This window comes from Myxocyprinus asiaticus, chromosome 46, assembly GCF_019703515.2.
Source record: "Myxocyprinus asiaticus isolate MX2 ecotype Aquarium Trade chromosome 46, UBuf_Myxa_2, whole genome shotgun sequence".
Lineage (NCBI taxonomy): Eukaryota > Metazoa > Chordata > Actinopteri > Cypriniformes > Catostomidae > Myxocyprinus > Myxocyprinus asiaticus.
Window position 1 is genome coordinate 7,543,705 of NC_059389.1, and position 26,151 is coordinate 7,569,855.

The window sequence follows — 26,151 nt, forward strand, 5'->3', positions numbered from 1 at the left end:
CTTCACCTGCCTCCATCTTCTCAGAAGAACATCCTGCCACTGTGAGGGATGACAGCACGAGAAACATGACATTTAAGCCCCGCTCTCCTCCCTTTTATCTCAATCTATCTATCTATTCTCGCCTGTGGATGAGCGAAACCCTCCCTACAGGGCTCAGGCCGGGCAATCAAGTAATTATGGGCTTGGATAAATGTCTCACGTGTCCCATCATTCCACCATGGAGAGCGACAGGAGAGTTGAATAAGGCGCTTTCCATCCCTTTAAATGGGGCCTGAGCGCTGTGAGTCACTTGTTGACCTGATGTCTATTCACAGTTCCAGGCTCATAGAGCCTCCATGGTGACCAAAGACACTGCAGACCTAAAATATATATACAGTATATATATATATATATATATATATATATATATATATATATATATATATATATATATATATATATATACACACAGTTGTGCTCAAAAGTTTGCATACCCTGGCAGAAATTTTGGCATTGATTTTGAAAATAGGGCTGATCATGCAAAAACTCGAGAACTGTCTTTTATTTAAGGTTAGTGATCATATGAAGCCATTTATTATCACATAGTTGTTTGGCTCCTTTTTAAATCACAATGGTAACAGAAATCACCCAAATGGCCCTGATCAAAAGTTTACATACCCTTGAAAGTTTGGCCTTGTTACAGACAAGTCTTGAACAGCACTGACATTTTCAAGGCTTTGGATATCTTTTTATATCCTTTTCCATCTTTATAAAGTTCCATTACCTTGTTACGCAGGTCTTATGACAGTTCTTTTCTGCTCCCCATGGCTCAGTATCTAGCCTGCTCAGTGCATCCACGTGAGAGCTAACAAAATCATTGACTATTTATACACAGACACTAACTGCAATTTAAGAAGACACAGGTGTGGGAAATTAACCTTTAATTGCCATTTAAACCTGTGTGTGTCACCTTGTGTGTCTGTAACAAGGCCAAACATTCAAGGGTATGTAAACTTTTGATCAGGGCCATTTGGGTGATGAACTGGAGGTGTACCTGTGGATGTATTGTAAGGCCAACCTTCAAACTCAGTTTTTAATGGGAAAATCAAAAGAAATCAGCCAAGATCTCAGAAAAAAAAAATTGTGGACCTCCACAAGTCTGGTTCATCCTTGGGAGCAATTTCCAAATGCCTGAATGTACCACGTTCATCTGTACAAACAATAGTTTGTAAGCATAAACACCATGGGACCACACAGCCATCATACCACTCAGGAAGGAGACACATTCTGTCTCCTAGAGATGAAAATGGTTGGTGCAAAAAGTGCAAATCAATTCCAGAACAACAGGAAAGGACCTTGTGAAGATGCTGGAGGAAACAGGTATACAAGTATCTATATCCACAGTAAAAACGAGTCCTATATCGACATAACCTGAAAGGCTGCTCAGCAAGGAATAAGTCACTGCTCCAAAACTGCCATAAAAATGCCACATACAGTTTGCAAATGCACATGGGGACAAAGATCTTACTTTTTGGAGAAATGTCCTCTGGTCTAATGAAACAAAATTTGAACTGGCTATAATGACCATCGTTATGTTTGGAGGAAAAAGGGTGAGGTCTGCAAGCCAAAGAACAACATCCCAACCGTGAAGAATGGGGGTGGCAGCACCATGTTGTGGGAGTGCTTTGCTACAAGAGGGACTGGTGCACTTCACAAAATAGATGGAATAATGAGGAAGGAAAATTATGTGGATATACTGAAGCAACATCTCAAGTCATCAGCCAGGAAGTTAAAGCTCGTTCGCAAATGGATCTTCCAAATGGACAATGACCCCAAGCATACCTCCAAAGTTGTGGCAATGGCTTAAGGACAACAAAGTCAAGGTATTGGAGTGGCCATCACAAAGCTCTGACCTCAATCCAATAGAAAATTTGTGGGCAGAACTAAAAAAATGTGCACGAGCAAGGAGGCCTACAAACCTGGCTCAGTTACACCAGTTCTGTCTGGAGGAATGGGACAAAATTCTTAATTCCAAGTTATTGTGAGAAGCTTGTGGAAGGCTACCCAAAATGTTTGACCCAAGTTAAACAATTTAAAGGCAATAATATCAAATACTATCTAAGTGTATGTACACTTCTGACCCACTGGGAATATGATGAAAGAAATAAAAGCTGAAATAAATCATTCTCTCTAATATTATTCTGACATATCACATTCTTAAAATAAAGCAGTGATCCTAACTGACCTAAACAGGGAACGTTTTCTGCGATTAAATGTCAGGAATTGTGAAAAACTGAGTTTAAATGTATTTGGCTAAGGTGCATGTAAACTTCTGACTTCAACTGTATGTATATATATATATATATATATATATATATAAAGAAAGAGAGAGAGAGAGACGTATATATATATATGTATATATAGAGAGAGAGAGAGAGAGAGAGAGAGAGAGAGAGCGACACATGTATATATATATATATATATATATATATATATATATATATATATATATATTTATTAGGGCTGGGAAATGTTAATTTATGTGATTAATAGTTGACTGTTTAAAAAGTTTTAAAAAATGAACGCAATTAATCCAGTATCCATTTTTTTTTTTTACTTTCTGAAACTTCACTAATGTTTTTCCTAGTTATGCACGTTACTGAATGGCACTGCTCTGTTTACACACACAATCGTGGCTATTTTTAGCCTTCACACGTTGCACAACATTTGAGCACTACTCACGAACAACATCTCAGATGTAGATGCTCAATAGTTCGGTTCACTTATAATATGCATTTAGAACAGTGCCGGAGGTGCATTTTACCAGAATTTGAATAAGAAGCGAATTAAACTACTGTGAACTTGCTTACAAACAGACACATACAGGACTTCCTGGAGAGTTCAGAATGTCAAAATAAAAGCCAGAGGGTTTTAAAGTTAAAGGTGCACAATTAAAATATATTACTGTTGTATTTAAAATTCTAAAAGTCAATAATAATAATAATAATAATGTACTATTATTTGTTTACAAATTATAACAATATTTAAGTTAATGGGTTCCATAAAATAACTGTGAATGAAAAGTGAACTGATATCTTACAACTAAACTGAACAAAAAAATGAGATCTGAATTTTTTGTAAAAAAAATAAAATAAAAAAAAACTGCCTTGTTTTCTACTGAACAGAATTACAGTTAATTTTGCTGCAGAATTATCCAGTAGACTAGTTAACAACGTTTTTCTTAATAGTTTGTACATTTATATTGAAATGATGTGTAGTTAAAGGTTTGTGTTTCTTTACAAATAATTAGCATCACTCAGCGAGGTATAGATATTTTAAACTAATTATGAAAAAAAAACAACACTGGTATCAGATCGTATCGACCAATACTGAGATTTCAGATATCAGAATCGGAAGAGAAAAAGTGGTATCGGTGCATCCCTAGTTTTTCCCCACTTTCTTTGGCTAAAATTGGCATAAATACATTTCCAGGAGGTGCACGCTCAACTCGAGCACATCCTAGCAGAGAAACTGATTGTGTGGGCAGGGCATGCTTATTCAGTATGCAACACATGTCCCTTGCATTATAAACACGAGAGTGGATTTACTGTACGGAGAATGGAGACTTCACCCACAAGTGGTGAGCCAGGTGTAGGAGAGACACGGGCAAGCTGCCATATGTTTTCGCATCGGCCAGAAACTCTGGGTGCGTCTCATATCGCTCCCTGGCTCCCTATGTCGTGAACCAGTATATCATGAACACGAATTCGGGCACTGCAAACATTGGGACACTTATGACTGAATTACCTGCAACACGAAACAAGGTTGCACATTTACACAGCTGTTATTAATCAACAACATTGTTGTATAAATGACACTGCATTGTCGTGGTAGATATTAAGCCGCACAGTGTTATTATGAAAGATAAATAACAGATAAAACGGTTTTTAATCTTCTAAAAACTATTTAAATGATTGTTTCCCTTTCATATATATTATGGATGAAAGATATTTCAAACAACACTTTTAAAGAGATAATTAAGCTTTGACTTAATAATTTTACACTTGCACTCATGTGTGTGACAGAGACTAAATGGCAGCCAGTGAAAGTAATAGTTTTGAGACTTTAAACTTCAGCAAATTAAATTAGCATTCAGTTTGTTTTATATCTGTATGTTTAGTGTTTTATAATGCATTGGCAATGCACACTTAAGTTTATCTTATATCTAGCCAGGTATAAATTGCTGCTCATTTGATCCTATTATTATAGAAGTCCACTGGAAAACGGCAGGAGATATTTGACAACTTTTAATTATAGCATGTCCACTGATTTTATGGCATGTACTTGCATCAGCGTTTTATAGTATACCTGTAATAATCTGTCTTATTAACTCTATCTGCAAAACACTGAACATATTAATAGGTTCATATTTAAATAATTAAAATAAATAATGACTAACCAATTCTTGCAAGTTTTTTGAGACAACGTATAAAGTACATATATTTATGATTATATTTTAATGTTTGTTTAAATGTACCATGATTAATTGCAGAAAAAAAAAATGCAATCAATTCACAGCCTTATATATATATATATATATATATATATATATATATATATATATATATATATATATATATAGCAATGCTGAATTATCCTGTACTTTCCCACTGAATCTCTTATCAAATCTCTCACAGTTACAACAGATTACACTGGGGGTGCTGTGGATGTGTGTCTTCGAGGTGTTGGATGAGAGAAGGAATTGTGATGATGTCTTTGGGGAAGTGTGAAGTCAAGTGTGACAATACATTAATATTTTGGTTCTTATTGAATTATCCTGTATTGGTATACGGTTCTTGTTGGAAGTGAGCTTATTTTGAAACGGTTATTAAAATATAAATTTCATGCACGTGTCACACTTGTTATTTTTAACACACATCTATCAATCTATCCATTTCACACAAAAGGCGGTCAACTCTCCATTCATCTCAAAGCCTCTTGATGCACTTCCTTCTCTTACCCTATTCCTATAGCGTGCCATTCCTCATCACTGTCTCTTTCTGTCTGTTCCCTTCTCATAATTCATTTTGAAGTGATATCATTTTAACGGTGAGGGATTTCTGGTGTATTGCTGTGAGGAAGTTCTGCACCCACATGCGGCCATGGCGACAGCGCTCCAGATTAGCGTGCCACACCTTCTTACCCAGAGACCCGCATCTCACAGCTCTCAGCTGAAGTCACACTTTTTGAATAGAAAAAAAATTACATCAAATGGAGAGGAGGGAGAGAGGGAGATGAATAAGCACCATATGGCATAAAAAATTCAACTCAGAACACAGGGATCCTTCAAGGACTGTCTGAGAGTCTGAAATGAATAATGAAAAATCAATCTGCCGTGCTGGGTGTAAAAGTGTCCCGATTTTGATTGACAGGTCAGTGTCAGGCATAAATCAATGGAGATGCAAGGAGAGCTTGCTCATTATGCCACACTAATGAACACCAAGTCTGTGCATACACAAAATGTTCAAGCACACACATCACAGTCAATCACACTGCAAGCTTTTTAACAAGGATGGAGTGGAAAAGTTCCCAAACTGTTTAAATCAAACAACTGCTGTGACATCTGCCTCCTGTCACCCACATGCACATGCATTATATGATCTTCAAAATGGACATTAAGTCTCAGACATGCTTGTGTCATTTTACAGGTGAAAACATGTTAGTTAAGATGTAGTTCTAGCAGAATAGTCATTATAATATGTTTGCCTGACTTTTGACCACAAAATAAACAAAATATTAAAAAAGAATTAGCGAATATAGCTTCCCCCCATCTTGTTATCTTCTCCGTAATAAATGTCTGAGATGTGTGTATAAGAACTGCTGATTTGTATTGGCTGAAATGAGTGACTTCATTTGTTCAGCTCCGTCAGTTCACATTAGAGGAAATTCATTTATCAAAGAAAGAAAGACAGAAAGAAAGGATGGAAGGAAAAAAGCAAAAAGTGAAGGAAGGAAAGGAGGAAGCTAAAAGATTAGGAAAGGAAGCAAAAAGAAAGAAAGGATGGAAGGAAGGAAGCAAATGTGAAATAGCAGGAATGGAAGCTAAAAGTGCAGGAAGAAAGATAGATAGAAAGGAAGGAAGGAAAGAAGAAAGGAAGGAAAAAGTGAAAGAAGGAAAGAAGAGAGCAAAATGGGCAGAAAGGATGGAGAGGAGAGCTATATTTTGGCAGATATTTTCACTCTTGTCCTCCCACACGTGTGCTATTCACAGACTCTAAGCGAGCTTAGAGGGCATTGCACTCGCAGGGATTAATTCACATACAATAACATTTCAGCAGTCAGATACATTCCTGTTTTCATCTCCTAGCTTAACGTTTAATGCCACAACAACAGAAGAGGGAACATCTGGCAAGACAAACGAGACAATGCGGGTGTCAGGGAAAAGAATGCAGCATAAGCTGAAATAAATTTCCCCAATCACAGCTGACACATCCCCGTCTTTATGAACTGAGCAGTGAAAGCAGCAAGAGACGGCTTCTTGACAAGAACTTCTCCACATCAGACCTTGTGTGTTGTGTGTGGTCTGGTGTTTGCACAAATGTGTTTCTCCAAAGTAAGGCAATAGGGTTTGACAGCAGGAAAGTGAATGATGTACTGTAACACCAATGCAAGTCTTTTTCAGCATTAACTCCACATACGGAGAGGAGACACTCACTCGAAACACAAGATACATCTCTGATAAAGAACTGATCCTACTCACCCTTCCCTGATTGATGAACCCATGTTTGTGTGCAATCCTCTCTGCCTCCTCAGCTCCCCCTTCAATATGGACAGCCCACGTGTTGGTATAGATGCCTTGGCCTGAAGTCGAGCGGACCTCAGCAGTTAGGAAGACCAGGAATGCCCCCAGCAGCAGCAGCAGCAGGGTCCAACGGCCCTCCATGAACAGGAGTGCTTTGGCGCCAAGCCTTCTGGTCTTGTAGATTAAGTTTGGTTTTCTAATGCATCTGTGTGTTGCACTGTGAATTCAGCACAGTAATAACCTGGAGAAAATATGACAAAGTGTCAGCACAGAAATACTGCCACACCAAGAGGCCCATCACATGCTATAACTCTCAGCTTAGGTTAACTAAATATAACTGTTCTGTCAGAGGGACTATAGCAAGTTATAAATTGCCATAAAGATGACTTGAATGCCACTGATAGTGTTACACCAGAGAAAACAGGGATACAAACAACACGTTGTAGGACAAGGAGGAGGCTGTGCAATTCACATTGTGTACCTACTTGCAATTTGCTGGTATCTAGAGCACAAAAACAGGGCATAAAATCCATCTTTTGCTGATGCTGTTTTTCTAAAAGGAATATTTCACCCAGACATGATAACTCTGTCATTATTTACTCACCCTAATGTCATTCCAAACCCATTAGAGGTCTGCACGGGCATGAAGTTGAAGCTCCATCCTGACCCAACTGGACTGATAGCGTCAAATTTTTAGCCTGAACTGGAAATCGCTCACTTTCTTTATAATTTCTTCTTTAAGCAAGTACATTTGTTGCAATAGGCTGTATTTTATTTAAACATTGTAGGAAACATTTGTAACAGTATATCCAGTTGTAACATGGCACGGTGGTCCCTCAGCGCACCAGAACAAAGGGGAAAACATTGGCAAAATGTCTATCAAGCTCTGAAACTTGGGTGAAGAACAAAATGCAGGCGCAGGCAAAAACATGTTTGGTGAGAACAGCTCCTAACCTGTCTGTTATGTGCGAAACAAGTTACGTTAAAATTTTAAAATAATATTATACACTACCGGTCAAAAGTTTTGAAACCCTTACTCATTCTGTATTATATATATATATATATATATATATATATATATATATATATATATATATATATATATATATATATATTTTTTTTTTTTTTTCTTCACATTTTAGAATAATAGTAAAGTCATCAAAACTATGGAATAACATAAATGGAACTATGGGAATTATGTTGTGACTAAACAAAATCCAAAATAAAAACTGTGTTATATTTTAGCATCTTCAAAGAAGTCACCCTTTGCCTAGAATTTGCAGACATGTACTCTTGACATTTTCTCAACCAACTTCTTGAGGTATCACCCTGGGATGATTTTTAAACAGTATTGAAGGAGTTCCCATCTATGTTGGGCACTTATTGGCTGCGTTTCTTTATTATTTGGTCCAAGTCATCAATTTCAAAAATGTTTTTTTTTTATTTATTTTTTTTTTATTTTGTTTATAACATTTTAGCTTTATAATGAAATAAATTAATATGGTGGCACAATTATATTTTTGTCTAAATAACTAATTTCAAACATTTATGCATACGCCTTCAGATCAAAAGATTTTTAAGATCATGAGAAACATTTCAGTCAAGTGTTTTAAAACTTTTGACCGGTAGTGTACATTAAATAAATGTAGCCTCAATAATATATTAATATATCCAATCATATACAGGTGCATCTCAATAAATTAGAATGTCGTGGAAAAGTTCATTTATTTCAGTAATTCAACTCAAATTGTGAAACTCGTGTTTTAAATAAATTCAATGCACACAGACTGAAGTAGTTTAAGTCTTTGGTTTTTTTAATTGTGATGATTTTGGCTCACATTTAAAAAAAAACACCAATTCACTATCTCAAAAAATTAGAATACATCATAAGACCAATAAAAAAAACATTTTTAGTGAATTGTTGGCCTTCTGGAAAGTATGTTCATTTACTGTATATGTACTCAATACTTGGTAGGGGCTCCTTTTGCTTTAATTACTGCCTCAATTCGGCGTGGCATGGAAATGATCAGTTTGTGGCACTGCTGAGGTGGTATGGAAGCCCAGGTTTCTTTGACAGTGGCCTTCAGCTCATCTGCATTTTTTAGTCTCTTGTTTCTCATTTTTCTCGACAATACCCCATAGATTCTCTATGGGCTTCAGGTCTGGTGAGTTTGCTGGCCAGTCAAGCACACCAACACCATGGTCATTTAACCAACTTTTGGTGCTTTTGGCAGTGTGGGCAGGTGCCAAAATCTGCTGGAAAATGAAATCAGCATCTTTAAAAAGCTGGTCAGCAGAAGGAAGCATGAAGTGCTCCAAAATTTCTTGGTAAACGGGTGCAGTGACTTTGGTTTTCAAAAAACACAATGGACCAACACCAGCAGATGACACTGCACCCCAAATCATCACAGGCTGTGGAAACTTAACACTGCACTTCAAGCAACTTGGGCTATGAGCTTCTCCACCCTTCCTCCAGACTCTAGGACCTTGGTTTCCAAATGAAATACAAAACTTGTTCTCATCTGAAAAGAGGACTTGACATGTCTGTGTGTGGTGGCTCTTGATGCCTTGACCCCAGCCTCAGTCCATTCCTTGTGAAGTTCACCCAAATTCTTGAATCGATTTTGCTTGACAATCCTCATAAGGCTGCGGTTCTCTCGGTTGGTTGTGCATCTTTTTCTTCTACACTTTTTCCTTCCACTCAACTTTCTGTTAACATGCTTGGATACAGCACTCTGTGAACAGCCAGCTTCTTTGGCAATGAATGTTTGTGGCTTACCCTCCTTGTGAAGGGTGTCAATGATTGTCTTCTGGACAACTGTCTTCTGGACAGCAGTCTTCCCCATGATTGTGTAGCCTAGTGAACCAAACTGAGAGACCATTTTGAAGGCTCAGGAAACCTTTGCAGGTGTTTTGAGTTGATTAGCTGACTGGCATGTCACCATATTCTAATTTTTTGAGATAGCGAATTGGTGGGTTTTTGTTAAATGTGAGCCAAAATCATCACAATTAAAAGAACCAAAGACTTAAACTACTTCAGTCTGTGTGCATTGAATTTATTTAATACACGAGTTTCACAATTTGAGTTGAATTACTGAAATAAATGAACTTTTCCACGACATTCTAATTTATTGAGATGCACCTGTATTAATATATGGTTAGCACTTTACAGTAAGGTTCTATTTGTTGCAATAGTAATCATGAACTCAAAATTAACAATATACTGTATTTTTACAGCATTTATTAATCTTGTTTAATATTAGTTTCTAAACATACAATTGTTCATTGCTTGTTCAGGTTAGTTCATAATGCATTAATTTATGTTAACTTATAACATCTTTATTTATGATGATGTATTAGTATATATTTAAATTAACATTAGCAAGATTAATAAGTGCTGGAAAAAGTATTGTTCATTGTTAGTTTATGTCAATGTATTTAATGTAAATGAATTCAACCTTTTTGTAGTGTAACCAATATATGTACTTTAGTTTGTTCACTAGACACACAAGAAAATGAGGTTTGATGTCAGTGATGTCAATTACAGTCACAATTAACTAATCTTGAAAAGTGTCAATTGCAGAATTCCCATTAGGTATACTCCACACTCTACATAACAAAAAAATTGCACCTATAGGGGTACAATAGCTTGTCACTGGGGCAGTACTCTCAAAGGTATACCCACTGTATCCTTTACATGTCAGTCAGAATGTATTTGTACCTTATGTGTCTTATCTGTCCCTAAAAGTTACATACAATATTAGGGTACATAGGGTTATATTAGTAGTAAGGTGTAAAGAAGGTACAGTGGGTGTTGTACCCCTAAAGTTTAGCAGATTTTTTCTGACAGTGCAGTCGTGTCAAAAAAAATTTATTTACAATATTTTTTATTATCACTGAGCATTGTAACCAATCACAGACCTGTCTGTTGTGTACATGAATGCAATTGTGAAACACAGTGTTTAGATTAGTCCAGGCCCAGACAGAATCCAACCTTATTTCTGTGCTAATTGTGTTGGAAAATCTACGAAATTTTGTGGAATGGATTTAAACTTGGTAGAAATGTGTTTAACTGAGTTGAGAATATAGTCTTGATGGCTGCTGAAGGTATTACCAAATTAGCTAATATATTTAATTAACAAACACACAAGGGATTCTGCACATACAGATTCCATATGGATATTAGTAACAGTCCTAAAGAGTGAGTTTAGTGAAGTCTGGTGCATGTTTTATGTCTCACATGAAGTTCTCAGCTTGTTTGGATGTGTAGCCTAAATAAAGAACAGGCTATACCTATGATGCCCTAAACAAAGTGTGTTTTTGTAATGTAAATTCTATCAATACAATATCAAGGGAAATAATCGACAATTATAACTTCTGTCTTAATTGTGCAGCCCTACTGTCTAATCAAACCAAGTTGATCAATGATTTGATTTGAGTGACATAACAGTATTTTCAGAACTATTCTTGTGAAGAGTACCGCACAGAAACATCTAAACTATACGAACACTTTAGAGACAACAATCAGGGTTGGAGAAAGACTAAATATGTTTTATATACTGTATGCTAGTGTTTTGACACTGTACGTACTTTTGACCCTGTGGCTCTTGACTATTGCATCCTCCATCTGAGAACCTCAACAACACAGGGAGAGGGAGTCTCTTGAGAGTCGAGCAGCTCTTTAGAGACAGCTCAGTTCTTGCTGACTGTGTAAGTCAGCACAAAGCTTAGCTCGGGGCTCAGTGTATAACCTCAGACAGAACATGAACAACAAAGGCCGGCATGCTTGTCAAATGCACTTTGCTGCTTTCAGAGACAGCAAGCATGCAAATCAACCTCAATGCATAGTATTTTCTGGCTGAAGACTAAGGGAAATATGAAATTGAAGAATTTGGGTGTGAAGCTCAGGCTCAAAGAATGGTGGTGCCAAACTGCATAATGTCCTTTAAAATAACGTTTTAAATGACAGAATGCCATTAGCAAACCTAGTCCTTAGTGTATGATGGCTACAATGCAGAGTTTATCATTTAAATCCAAGTGTCTATGGAGAAGTCTTCTGGGGAGGATCTTGGTAAAAGGCTTGCTAATGAAACAAACAAATCGTCACGTCTAAAATCTGCATTACAGAGCTCATTAGGGCTGGCACAGTGCAGTGAGCTGGAGAGAAAAGAGGAGAAAACCATGTGTGTTTAACTGATGAAACCTGTGATAGTCACACCTCCGCAAGCACAGAATGAGAGCGTGAGAGTGAGAAAGATATGGAGACAAGGCAGAGAGAGATACCAGCACATTTCTCTCACAAAAAAGAAACTGTTCACAACACTGCAACAGAAAAGTCAAGGCCTGTCCTTTCTAAATTTAAATCCAATGCATTGTTCAAACCAAATTAGGCTCATTTCACTTAGTTTGAATCAATTAGTACCTAAGAAAGGAAGCAGAGAAGAGGTCAGCACTCTTCAAAAACATTCAACTCCTCTAGCACTCTTCAGTGTAAGCCATTTTCAGCATTGTCAAAAAACTGGCATTCAGGTTCTCTGTCTCTCCTCACATTCAATCTTCGCCTGTCTTGACCAGGGCTGGGCGATATGCAAAAAATATTTTCACTATATGTTATTAAAAAAATATCACGATATCCGATTACATCGTCAACCCCCCTGCCGAGGGTCGGTAAATATTTTTGCTTTATAGATTTTGCTTTAAAAAATTTATTTATTGAAACTCCAAAAACTTAAACAAAAGATATTTATAAATTCAAACTGCACTTTAAACAAAATGGAGAAAAAAAGCAATTAAAATTACAAAGTGATCAAAAAATCTTATGTAACCACCTCCCCAAATCCAAAAATTTACCATCTACGACAACACGTGAAAAATTACTAATAGCCTACAAATTAAGAACTAATGACAATTATAAATGTAAAGACAATAATAATAGTGATAATAATAATAACTGAAATAGACATAAACCATTACCTCTAGAAAGTTCAACACATCCCATATCATTTCTATTTTTATTAAACGGCTAAAACAGTTTGTTACCTTACTTAGTCTGTGCAAACAAAACTCCAGTTTTCATATTAGGTGTCAGCCTAAAGCTGCCAAATGTGTTCTTATCGAATTTGTGTTTGTATTGCGTTTCGTTAATGCAGTAAATGCTGCCTCAATTTAGGTTCAACGTGAATGTGGTGTTGTTATATTTTATGATTTAATCACTTTCGTATTAGTTTATTCAATACAAAGATATATATATATATATATATATATATATATATATATATATATATATATATATATATATATATATATTAGTAAACCTGTTGTTGCGTTCACAATGCATGTTAAGCGCAAAATGCTCCGTGGAAATAAAGCGAACTAAGGGTAGGTTCACACGACGATGATGTACTAAAAACAGAAAAGTTTTGCATACAGACGACAACATTTTCAAAACAATCCCCATTCACACGGATCCGCGAAAATGACTAAAAACGCTGTATTATGCATGCCAGGCCAGTAGTTGGCAATGTCACTTTATAAAAAACACTATGCGCCTGCGCACATAAGCATTCTTCCACAGAGCGGTGAATACAAACAATGAAAATGCCGATCGCTGGTCATAGAAGTGATGCAGTAAATCTACACTTTGCTGGAGAAGCGTCAATAAACTCAAAATATTGAGCAGCACAAACACAGTCCTGTAGTCCGCCATTGTAGTTTTGAATGTCTCGCACGTTGTTTTGAAATACTGCATGCCTATAGACTGAACACGTAATATGCATGCGCATGACGTCATCGTTTTCACAAATTCGCGTTTTTGTATGTTGGCACAGAGACGATAACGGCATCATTTTCAAAAACTTGTACTTTGAAACCCGTTTTCAAAAGTTTGCATTTTCAGGCCCCAAAAACGCCGTTGTTGTGTTTACGAACAGCCAAAATGCATAAAAAGTTTTCCGTTTTTAGTTGAAAACGTTGTCGTGTAAATGGCCCCTAAACTTTGCGCACCTCCTGAAATGGTCTTAGGTCATTTTCTGCATTCTCATAGATTTTACAGACAGTTTACAGACGATTGAAAATGAGAAAAATTATTGATAACTCTTTATATGCGCGTGTTCCATGAGACAAGCTCGTGCTGCACAACTGTGAACAAACAGCAAATCAGACACGAGCATTGACGGCTTTTCTTTTATCTGTTCATAAAATATAATAAAGAATGCTTCTTCAAGCGCGTGTCTTTGTGTTTAACGGCATTTCTTGTCATGTGTTACTCCGAGACGTCTCGTCCACCACTGTTGCTTGTAGATGAGCAAACTTACCCACTCATGAAATACCTTCATTTGGATGAGGGCGGGTTGCGGGTGCAAATTTCACACCCTGGGCTACTGTTTAATATACTTGTTGACTTCCCAGATCCATGGTTTTGCCATTTCCCGATATTGCTGATCATCATCTGTCAATGAGTGTCGCAATTGGCATCAGGATATTTGAAAGACATCGTCAATATCCGATTACATCGCCCTATCGCCCAGCCCTAGTCTTGACAAGACTATTTTAATAATGCAGCCTCATGTGAAAGCTTTTTATAACAGTTAAACATTGGAGGTAATGAACAGCTCACCTTAAGAGCACTACAATTGCAAGATTTGACAGAATGGCAAATGCAGTTCTGACACACAAACAAAGCTTTGGCGGAGGTGGCTTCTCTTTTTTTCTCCTGTCTCTCTTCATTAATTTTGACAGAGTTGGAATTCGTTTGGCTTTTATAAGGAGGAAAGAATGCAGATAAACACTTTCTACAAGGCAGCAGATATCTTAACTGAACTTACAAGAAGCATATGGAACCAGGCCAGAAGGGGTTCTGGTAATTGTGTTGCATTGAAAGCCACAGTATTGACGAGAAATAATCAAAATAATTGGTCATCAAACAGACTTCCTAGAACTGAAAATTAAATCAGCATCAGAAAGCATTTCGAGTAAACTGCAAATGTCTGGCTTCAGGGCCAGGTCATGAATCCAAGCCGATACACATATTAAAAGAATATTTCAGGTTCAATACAAGTTATGCTCAATAGACAGCATTCTTGGCATAATGTTGATTACCACAAAAAATGATTTTTACTCATCCCTTCTTTTCTTTAAAAAAAGCAAACATCGAGGTTACAGTGAGGCATTCATTCACTTCCACTGTCACTGTAACTAAATGTATTTATTTTAAAGGAGGGATGAGTCTAAATCATTTTTTGTGGTAATCAAAATTATGCCACAAATGCTGTTGACTTATCTTAACTTGTATTGAACCCAGAATATTCTGGAAAGTCAGTCGAATGGAACTCAGATGTTTTTTGGGAGAGGAATTAGAGGAGGTCAGGCTATCAATCATCATCATTCTATGCTTGAAATGTTTTATTTTTCATATTTAATGACTTTGAGCACTCATTAAGGGCTGCATAAGAAATGAAAATTAAGATTATCCGACTCTCCGAGGGCCTCATGAACCATTCCGGGTGATGCTGTGCTGGCTCAGAAGGCCACATTTTTTATAGTGTGTTCTCTGGGGAAGAGAGAACAGTAATTACTATGCCTTAATAACTACTCATCAAACAAAACTACAACTATTAAAGCTTTAATGACCCATGATGGCTCATAAGGGCAGGAGCTGCATAGCTTAGTCACTCATTAGACAGGGACAGACAGCACAACTCTCTTTATCTCTCCCTCTTTTTTTTTTTTTACATCTCTCTCTCTCTCTCTCTCGTCAGGATCAGAGATGACCACACGGCCTTTTCTCAGTAACCACTAGGCAAAACCTGGCACCAATACAAAATGTTTCAAAACACTTAAAGGGATAGTTCAACCAATTCTCTCATCATTTACTCGCCCTCATGCCATCAAAGATGTGTATGACTTTCTTCTGCTGAACACAAATGAAGATTTTTAAAAGAATATCTCAGCTCTGCAGGTCCACACAATGGAAGTGAATGGTGACCAAAATTTTAAAGCTCTAAAAAGCTCATAAAGGCAGCATTAATGTAATCCATAATGGTTTAATCAATGCCTCCTGAAGCGATCCAGTTGGTTTGGGATGAGAACAGACCAAAATGCAACTCCTTTTTCACAATAAATCTTGACATCAGCAGTCTCCTTGGCGATCATGAATTCAAGCTTGATTACACTTATTGCCGCTTGTCACATGCGCAGAGCACTAGGAAGTGTAATCGAGCTTTACGATCATGCCTAGAGACTGAAATTGCAAGATTATAGTGAAAAAGGAGTTCTATTTTGGTCTGTTCTCACACAAAATCGTTTGGATCACTTCAGAAGACACGGATTAAACAACTGGAGTCTTATGGATTAATTTTATGCTGACCGTTTGTGCTTTTTGGAGCTTCAAATTTTTGCTCACCATTCACTTGCATTGTGTGGGCCAACAGAGCTGAGATATTCTTCTAAAAATCCTCGTTTGAGTTCTGCAGAAGAAAGAAAGACACACACATCTGCGCTGGTATGAGGGTGAGTAAATGATGAGAGAATTTTTTTTTTTTTGTGTTAACTATTCCTATACTAGGATACTTACAATAAAAAAAAAGGAGTGAAAGGAAAACAGAACCAACATTAGTCAAGCTGAAATAATACAATTAATTTTGTTTTTATCATCTGAGAGTATTCCCAGCACTAAGGTAGATCAAATCCTCCTTAGGTGGAAATATTTAGTCCTGAAGATCATCAGACAATCATGCATTATGTGAACTACAAGAGACAAAGCAAAGGGGATCAAACCAGTCTCTTTATTGATCTAAGCGCATCTCCACTAGCTAGGAAAATAAGCTCCGTTGTCAAGCCAGTTTGCTGTGCCTTCATTTATTGAACTGAACTGAACACATTAAATCTTTCATTAGGGATCTCACGTGTACAGTAAACAAGTCACATAACAATAACAGTAATTCAATCTCACTGCAAACACAAGCAATCTCTAACACAATCTAGGGTGCAATGCAATAATACTTTGGAATGTTTAGTCAGTTTAAAATATTTAAAATACTCGCATTCTCTCATGTTCTGACATAAGTCAACGTCTTTGTAGTACTGTATGTAGTAAACGTCAATGTAGTAATACACCACCTTTAATTTCTCAAGACCAATTAAAACCTGTGTTAATGTTTAAACTAAATGATCAGCATGCTTTAAAACCAAACGAATAAATACATACGCCAAATACAATAAGCACAAAAACTCGCAAAATAAATAAATAAATAAATAAATAATAATAATAATAATAATTTTTTGGATTTGCTGTCACAAGTTCCTAAAATGTCAAAGCCACAGAACTCGTGACTAAAAAAATCTTCCTACCTTTTATTTTACCTCCGTTTTTCCTTTCTTATTACACTCTGGAACGACAAACCCACAAACTCCGACAGATTTTGACATTTACCTCAGACATGAGACCGTTGACCCCTCCTCGAGTAACGACCGCACAAAGCGAGCTGTCATTGCGCTTGACATTCCGGTAACATTCCGGTTTACATTTCAGATGTCAGCTCCGGTTTGAACTACACTCTCGTTAGAAAAGTAAAGTACAGCCGTTGAGAGTCTTCAGAACCCGTTAACAGAGAATTCGCGCCGCACAACTCACTCACTCGGCATCACCGCGCCAAGCGCGCGCAGATCGATAAAACTTTCAACCACGCGCTTCTTCCTGTAGTCCTTTAATGATCTATTAATTTCTCTGTAAGACAGCAGGGTATACTTAACACATAACGGTTTGTAAATAAAATAAGCCATAAAACTGCCGCCTGTGGTGTAAGGTTTCACCGGTAGCGTTTGCTTTATTGTTCAATAGAACTAACGGGCTCCGCACTACATCCGTGCACAAATCCGTAGTATTTACAAATGGCCTACAATTCCCAGGAAATACGTCATGGCATCAGCCTGTTTGGGGTTTGTGATTCGCTGGCTCCATCTGCAGGATTCACAAACACGCTAAACAGTTTCCATCGTGCCATAATTCCACATTTCCTGACCTCTTTCAAAGTTAAATAGGCTACAAAGTCACCTGGTCAACCCACATAGAGCATAAACGAAACAGTAAAAAACTGAAGCTGTGGAGTGTTCTTTGGTGTTGAAAAACAGATGCAGTTGTAGGCTATGTACATTGCAAACAGCAAATTATTTATTCTACCTCAGATTTTTTGTGAACAAATCCTACACTACCAATCACACAGGTCTTGCAAAACTTCAAAGGTCTGATAAGCAGCACCTTACACGCCACAGTACTCTTGACACTGCATCACTAAGATGACGCATATGGGGAGTGTCCATCTACATGACCTAGTGGAAACCTTTCTACAATAACGGCAGTTCTAATATTGGCTGTGGTGTTTGAGCCCCGCCCTTTTAGGTGCGAAGCTGTCCGCTATAAAAGCGGGCACGCAAACACCATTCCTCAGAATTTTCTTCTTTCACGACAGCGATTCATCTCTCGTCTAGATGCCCTCTACTACGCCATCGACATATACGAGTCAGCGGGCAGGATCTTCAGGGCAATGAGAAGACTCTCCACTCCCCTGCAGTGTTCCGGCGAACATTTACTCCGCCTTGACGCTTTGCTGGTGAACGGGCCGCTTCAGCTTCCTGATTCCCCTCAGCGCTTCGCCAGGAGTTTTGTATCCTTATAAGCTATTGTGTTATTGTGTATATGTATGTGTGTTCCGTAAGTGTTTTTTTTATGCGAGGGACACATCCCGCCATCAGATCAGCATGAGAGCTGCATTCACTGTCTAGGCCACACCCATGCCTTCACTGTGAGGGCAAGAGTCTCAAGACGCTTCGCTCACGAATCGCCCTCGTTCTGAGGGACGGTTCAGCCTCACGCGCCCTCACACCCGCCTCTTCTGTGATACCCAAGGGATCACACGAGGAGGCACGGCGGGGCCGTGAGGTTGAGCAGGATGAATTTGAGGTGGACCTCATGCCGGCACCTCAATCTCCATGTACTTCATCTATGCCAATACAGTATGTGCGTGACGAGCTTTGGCCCTCTGTGGGAGCGCGTCACCTTATCACATTCAGCGGTTCTGATGCTGGGGATGATGATGTTATGTCTCTCGCTGCATCTGGCGAGCGGTCAGTGGATGACACTGCCACCCCTTCCCTCAGTGAGGGCGGGATGCATGCACGCACCACTGAAAAGGAGATGCTTCATGTCCTTTTAAGGGTGGTCGAAGAGCTTGGTCTCAAGTAATCTCCAGAGAAACCTTGCCTTGATGAATGGTTCAAGTAACCGCATTCCGCTGATCTGCCCCGCTCTTCCCGGAAGTTCATAAAGAACTGACAAAATCCTGGCATGCACCCTATTCAGCTACGTCATGACTCAGCAACACTCACAGGCTAGGAGACATTTTATGCCAAAACGGAGCAGTACATCATCACAACCGGTCTCGGGCCAGCACCTGGCTAAAAACCCCACACCAGCTGCCTCAGTGCCAGCAAATGTCAGCACAGAGCAGCTGGTAAAGCCACGCAAGCCGTGGCCCAAATGAAGGCAGCTGCCTCAGCGCAAGCCCCGTGCCGACAGGAAAAGAGTCGCAGGGTGCGAATTGCCCAGTAGGTATTAAAGTACTCTCAACTAGAGGCATGGCCTCTTCATGGGCATGGACAAACAGTGTCCTTACAAGACATATGTTTTGTAGCAGGATGGTCTTCTCAATACACATTCGCAAGGTTTTACAACCTAGATATAACGTCTCTCTCATAACAAGTTTTGGAGGCGAGGGCGTGGTTGAGCATTCATCTGGGGAGAGTGGAAGCAGTAAGGGTTTCACCTGAGATGAATTGCTGGTAATTGTTGTTTCTATGTTCACAGAGAGAGACAGGGGAATAAAAGGTGCCTAGTCCATAGAGTGAGAGAGAGAGAAACAGATGTCGCAAAGCTGTGTGTGTGCATGTGACTGGGAGAGACACCTGAAGCTATTTTGTGTGTTGGCCATTGCCGTATTTTACGTGCCTTTGAAGCTTCAACATTATGCCTTATGCGAATGTGTTTATGTTTATGAGAATAAAGAGTGACATACCTGAGTTGGAATCGCAGTCTCCCGCTTCCTCATTCATTGAACCTTGTTACACAAGTCCTCTCTGTCTAGAGCACTCGCTATTTTATTGACCAAATATATACTTATGCCCCTCTTTTAAGTACAGGCTCCCTGTCACTTTACACAACCGCCTGCATTTGGAGCACTGTGTTCCCAAAGTTACAGGCACTTCATTATAAATAAACTTCCTTTCCAACTGGGTTCGTGAAGGGGTTAATCCATACTATATGACCATAGTTCATATATATATTCTGAGTGTTCCCCTCCTGGCTGACCATGAGGGTCATTCACTTGCGGCATACTCATGTCGGTCACCGTCCTGTGGGGCTGCGGCGTCATGTTTCCTCTCTGGAAGGTTATGTCGTGTAGTGTGGCGTGATGGGACTCTGTTCCCTATATGCGTCAACTTAGTGACGCAATGTCAAGTGTACTGAGTCGTAAGGGAACGTCTCAGTTACGTACGTACGAGGGAAACGAGACATTGCATAAGGTGGCTGAACTACGAGACTCAGAGTTCTTTGAGGTGCGAGCGATGCGCTCTTTGTCCCTCAGTCAGAAAATTCTGAAGAATGGTGTTTGCACGCCTGCTTTAATAGCGGACAGCTTCACGCCTAAAAGGGTGTGGCTCAAACACCATAGTCAGTATTAGAATTGGCATTATTTTAGAGAGGTTTCAACTAGGTCGTGTAGAAGGACACTCCCCATATGAGTCAGCTTAGTGATGCAATGTCTCGTTCCCCTCGTCTCATGAAACTGAGGTTACGTACGTAACCAAGACGATTTAGGTATAGTTTTTAATAAACCCCCACCATTATTTTCCACCTGATATTTAAATGAATAAAAAGGAAAGAAAAAAGAATACAGAAATAAAATGATATAAAATGAGTGCAATGAGATATCCCAGTGTGTCTGTGTATTTGTGTGAAAGTTATGTATTATATTTATGTGGGAGAAAATTCAAAAATTCCAATGCAGGACTAAAAGTTCTCAACTGAAACTGGATTTCTGTGAATAAACATTGTGAGTGTCCCAATTTTCCAATATGTTCATTTCATCTAGTTTAAGCTAGTCCCAGATAGCTTATTATCATTATTAAGTCAAGTCCAGTTAACTTAAATAGTTAGTCATGAAAGTTGAGAAAAATAAGTATTTAACAGACTTTTAAAAGTTGAAGGTGCTATATAAGATTGACAACAAGCGTTTGAAATGGGTACTGCAGTCCAAATTCAAAATATTGTTGAGTTGTCTGCACCGCCCCAGACTCGAAGCTCATGCGGGTTGCCAGAATGTAGATGCAAATTAGCCAACTCAGCATCCGTTTTAAAGGATTTCTGGGCTTTAAGCTGTCTTCATCTTCCAAAGGCATCTCCAGTATTTATCCTTGTTTTACTATGCCTCTGGTCATGGTGGTTTTTAGACAGATGGCAAGGTTTTTTGGTCAGGTGGAATCTGTTATCTCTGATCCAGTTTGTTTGCTGGCTTCCATGGCTGCAGCATGCAGTGTTGTTTGCCTGCAAACTTGGTCAAATTCGGCAACCCGGCGGTGTCGAAATACTATTGGTGAGTGGGCAGTGGGCAGGATCACACAGGCCAAAACATAAACAGAAATTCCGGCCCGGAATGGAAACTTCAATGTAGAATATACTGGCTGTAGCATTGTTATTGAAGAAGCCAGTATTTCAATTTAGTATGTTTCCTAATTCTCTAATGACATATTATGGTCATTTTATGATTTAGTACAGTAAAAATATGACATATAGCACGTTAATGGAATATTCCAGGTTTGATACAAGTTAAGCTCAATCAACAGCATTTGTGACATAATACTGATTACCACAAAAATAATTTTGACTTGTCCCTCCTTTTCTTTAAAAAAGCAAAAATCTGGGTTGCAGTGAGGCACTTACAATGGAAGTGAAGGGGCAAATCCATAAAAACTAAAATACTCACTATTTAAGCATAGCCACAAGACGTAAACAATATGTGTGTTAACATGATTTTAGTGTAACAAAATCGCTTACCTTTTCTGTGTAAAGTTAAAACCAATTTTACAACTTTGTTACCATGACAATGTAATGTCAACAAACTCTAAAACGACTGAAGAAATGACAATTTAAGCAATTTTACAGCTAAAATAATACATGAATTTTAACAGAAGAATTAATGACATTGTTTTTATAAAATAACCAGGAAATTACTTTTGGGTAGGCCTCAATAAAAATGGATGGGACATATTTTTGCCCTTTTTTTTTTTGCCTCCAACTTTTCCAGAAAATTTGAATGGTGCCGCATTCAAACAGTTCTTTCACACTTTCAGAAAGCAGAATTTATGCATTATTATTATTATTATTTTTTTTTTTTACTATTTTATAAATATATATTTGAAGTAATAATAAAAAATACTCACTAATATTCTGGGTGGGCCTGGGTCTAATTTGGGTGGGCCCAGGCCCATCCTTGGCTACGCCACTGACTGAAACTAAGGTCTGGCTCCAAAATGACACCAAGATTCCATGCTTGATTTTTTTGTCTTTAGACCGCTGGAGTCAAGGTATGCATTTACCTTAAGAACAATTACAACAGTTTTGCTTTGTAGACAGATGTAAAATTAGACTAATATTTTTGTCAATAATTTTACTTTGAAAACAGTAGCATACAGGTATAGCAGTGCTAAATCTTGAATGAAGACAGAATTTCCTTCAGTGATTCCTCTTTGCTGACTCCTGCTCAGCTCATAGGGTTAATTTTTGCAGCTATTTCAGAGGTGCCCTTCCGACCAAATGCTAAACTGTGAATGCCTCATTACAACACTCTCACACACTTTATTTAGAATAAGAGGGAAGAGAAAGTTAGACATTTGACAGACTACAATAATAATAAAAATTTGCAGTGGCAGTGTGATTAGAGTATTCAAAAAACAGTTTAGATAAAAACATACACATGTACAAAAACTGACTTACGGTACATTTATTACGGGGACAATAAACCTGCACCTATCTCAAGGGCAAAATGGTGATGGTTTGTGTTTGTGTCTAAAAGGTGCACTCAGTAATGTTTTCGTTTGTGTCATCTTGGACTTACAGTGACACATACTGACTTGGATCCATCCATCCATCCATATTCTATAGCCACTTGTCCTATATAGGGTCGCAGGTATGGACTGGAGTATATCCCAGCTGTCTTGGGCTGAAGGCAGGGAAACACTCTGGACAAGTGGCCAGTCCATCACACACACAGATAAACACAATCACACTCTCACCTACATGCAGGGCTGTAGCAAGGTAATCTGGGCCTCCTGACTGTATATTGCTCTGGGCCCCTTTCCTATTAAAAACTACAGTTTAGAATTTGTTGCGGGCCCCTCTGTACCTTTGGGCCCCTAGAATCATTACCACCTTTCACCCCACTTGCTACGGCCCTGCCTACGGGCAATTTAGAGTTTCCAATTCACTTGACCTGCATGTTTTTTCAGATGCCACTGTAGAAATGTACTATTCACAGTCAGCCTTGATTAATTTAATCCTTGAGTGAAAGTGTCAAATTACAAGGCAGTTATTGAGATTGAGCGAGTAGTATTTGGCTGGTCATGTGATTCTAACACATGACCACCTCCATGTAAAATAAAAAAGCTGAAACAGTAAAACTTTTTTAGTGTGCTTGCACTTTTATGGGAACAAACCAGCAACCTTCTGGTTACCAAGCACCCCATGAGCTTTTATTTCACTAGGCCACAACACCACCATTTCCTCAAAAGTATCTTTATTCCATTAATTGAAAAATAAAATAAAGGCTAAGAAAGGTGAAATCGATAAGCGTGCGCCGCTCAATCGATCGGTTTCGCCGGCACCACCAACCAGTCCGACTACACCAAAACACTCGCGACACACGACAAACAAATCACAGAATACACGACACAAACATGACAAAATGAGTGTGTTGTACTATGTATGATCGGGATATGACTGCAGCAGGGGTTTGTAGTGTGTGAAACTGTCCGTGGGCTATCGGGGCTGCGTGTGCAACTGCCGATAACCAAACGCAGAGGAGGGGATATCAGTGTGTGTCCTCCATGTCGCAGTTTAACCCGAGTGTTGGTGGAATCATACCGGAAAGTGAAAGAGTCAGGGCAGAAAATAGAGATTGTGTTTGTCAGTGCTGATAGGTCAGAGGAGTCGTTTACACAGTATTTCAGCGAGATGCCATGGTTGCCGGTTCCGTACACAGATGAGGCCAGATGGTCACGACTCAACAGACTCTATGGAATCCAAGGTATCCCCACACTGATTCTACTGGACACAGAGGGTCACGTGATCACGCGGCAGGGGCGAGTGGAGATTCTCAATGACCCAGAATGTCGGCTGTTCCCGTGGCATCCGCAACCTGCACGAAGGGCCCTGTCTGGTGCTGTTCGTAGACGCAGAAGAAGAAGGCGAGCTTGAGCCAGCAAAGGAGCTTATCCAGCCAACTGCAAAGAAGATCATGGCCAAATACAAGGCCAAGGAGGAGGAGACGCCACTACTCTTTTTTGTTGCTGGAGAGGATGATATGAGTGATTCACTGCGGGATTACAACAATCTGCCTGAGGCTGCACCACTTCTCACCATCCTAGACATGTCGGCTCGTGCCAAATATGTTGAAGACGTGGAGGAGATCACACCGGCCATGGTAGAACAATCTGTCAGTGACTTTCTGGCTGAGAAGCTCAAACCGGAGCCCATTTAATGAGGGGTGAAACTCCCCCCACCCTGCTACCCGAACCTCCATCTGACCCTTGACCTCCAAACAGGCTCTCCCTCTCCTCCTGTCAAACTGTTCAAACAGAAGCTTACTTTCTATTGACATTTTGCTTCTTTTAATACGTGCCCATCCATCATGAAGTGGCCGCCTCCTCCTGTGGTGCCTTGCATTTACTACAGCGCAGATGGTAAATTGCAGATTTTCTTTTGCAAATTAAACCCTATGGCTGCAAGTGAACGCAACTTTGTTTTTCTTGCTTCTTATTTGCTTTTACCAAGATTTTTTAAGAATTTCCTTCTATCCTTGGATATTGTTTCAAGAATCAAGAACAAATATAGCTTGGCAGATGTATTATTATTACATTTCTGGAGGATTATCCACAGACACTGCACATTTTATGTGGCCATATGTTCTGCACGGTTGTGATTCTCTTCCTATGGGTGCTGATAAATATGCATACATTAACAAGCTGATGTTAATATCCTTGTATAGAAGGCACTGTTAAATCATTTGTGTAGCTGCCGCTGGTTATTTTTTAAATGCAGTTGTCTAGAGTTGATTTTTAAAAGGACTTTGCCCAACTTCTTGTTGATATTTGATGTTGACTGATAGGTTCCCATCTCAAACATGACATTTAAGTGGATTTTCTGTGAAGGTCCCCTGTATTAAAGCAGTCTAATATTTTTGGAATGCACAAAAACAGCATTTATTGCAAACGTATTAAATTTAGCCAGTTAGAGCACAAAGTCTATGTTTCTCCTTGGTTGTGTTTTAAATGTCATCTTGGCCATTAAAACTCATTGTTAAAAAGAAAAAAAAAAAAGAAAGGTGAAATCAAGAACATATCAAGATTACATCAAAAAGAAGAAAAAAGAAAAGAAAAAGAAAATATATTTTTCTTAAAGATAAAAAGCCTGTTTTTTTATTTCTTTATTTTCTTGGACACTTACGATTTTCTGTATTGTGATATTATTTTCATGATAATTAAGAACAGTAAAATAATAATAATAATAATAATAATAATAATAATAAAAAACTTTATTACTGTAGTTGGACTATAATGACAATTTCCATTGTGAATAAGAGGAATTTTTATAAAATGTGGAAATTAAATGGGAATGTATAATGGTTCATTACAGTATTGAGAACTAGGGAGGGGGTGTTCTTAAATGTCATAAACTTAATGTGATAATGCAAAAAATATGAATGGTCCTAAAATAGGCTTAATTTTCTTAATGCAAAATTTAATTATTATTTATTTTTTCCATTCCTTTCATTTTGGGGTGAAATGAATTATATTCATAATTTTTTTATTTTTTATTTAAATGTTGCTTAAGTGTCGAAATACTTTGTGGGGCCACTAGACATTTAAAATACTTTAAACAGATCCTTAATCCAATTGCAATACAACAGCAACCAGGCAAAATGCATAAAGAAAGAAATTCCAATAAAATATGCATGTAATACCTCAAATTATCCACTAGATGACGTGCCCATGCAACAATTGAACTGCTCCAGGCGCTCTCTCGTCTCTCCTGCTCCTCTTCA

The 26,151-nt window shown here is 38.4% G+C and overlaps 1 protein-coding gene and 1 pseudogene across 3 annotated transcripts in view; one reads left to right on the forward strand and one right to left on the reverse strand.

The window, feature by feature from the left end:
* LOC127435898 (furin-like) overlaps window positions 1-17,643 on the reverse strand; it is a 149,324-nt gene extending 131,681 nt beyond the window's left edge. The window contains exons 1-2 of one of the 3 annotated variants that reach the window (XM_051689689.1): window positions 17,211-17,643; window positions 6,740-7,022 (exon numbers count right to left, since the gene is read on the reverse strand). In XM_051689689.1, coding sequence (XP_051545649.1) covers window positions 6,740-6,922 — 183 coding nt within the window. In that variant the 5' untranslated portion in view covers window positions 6,923-7,022; window positions 17,211-17,643. Of the gene's footprint in view, window positions 1-6,739; window positions 7,023-7,385; window positions 7,500-17,128 lie in introns of those variants that run through there. The other 2 variants (XM_051689690.1, XM_051689691.1) reach the window with 2 other exon arrangements.
* A 5,378-nt stretch (window positions 17,644-23,021) lies between these two features.
* On the forward strand, window positions 23,022-25,404 carry LOC127435683 (nucleoredoxin-like; annotated as a pseudogene).
* Window positions 25,405-26,151: the final 747 nt, after the last annotated feature.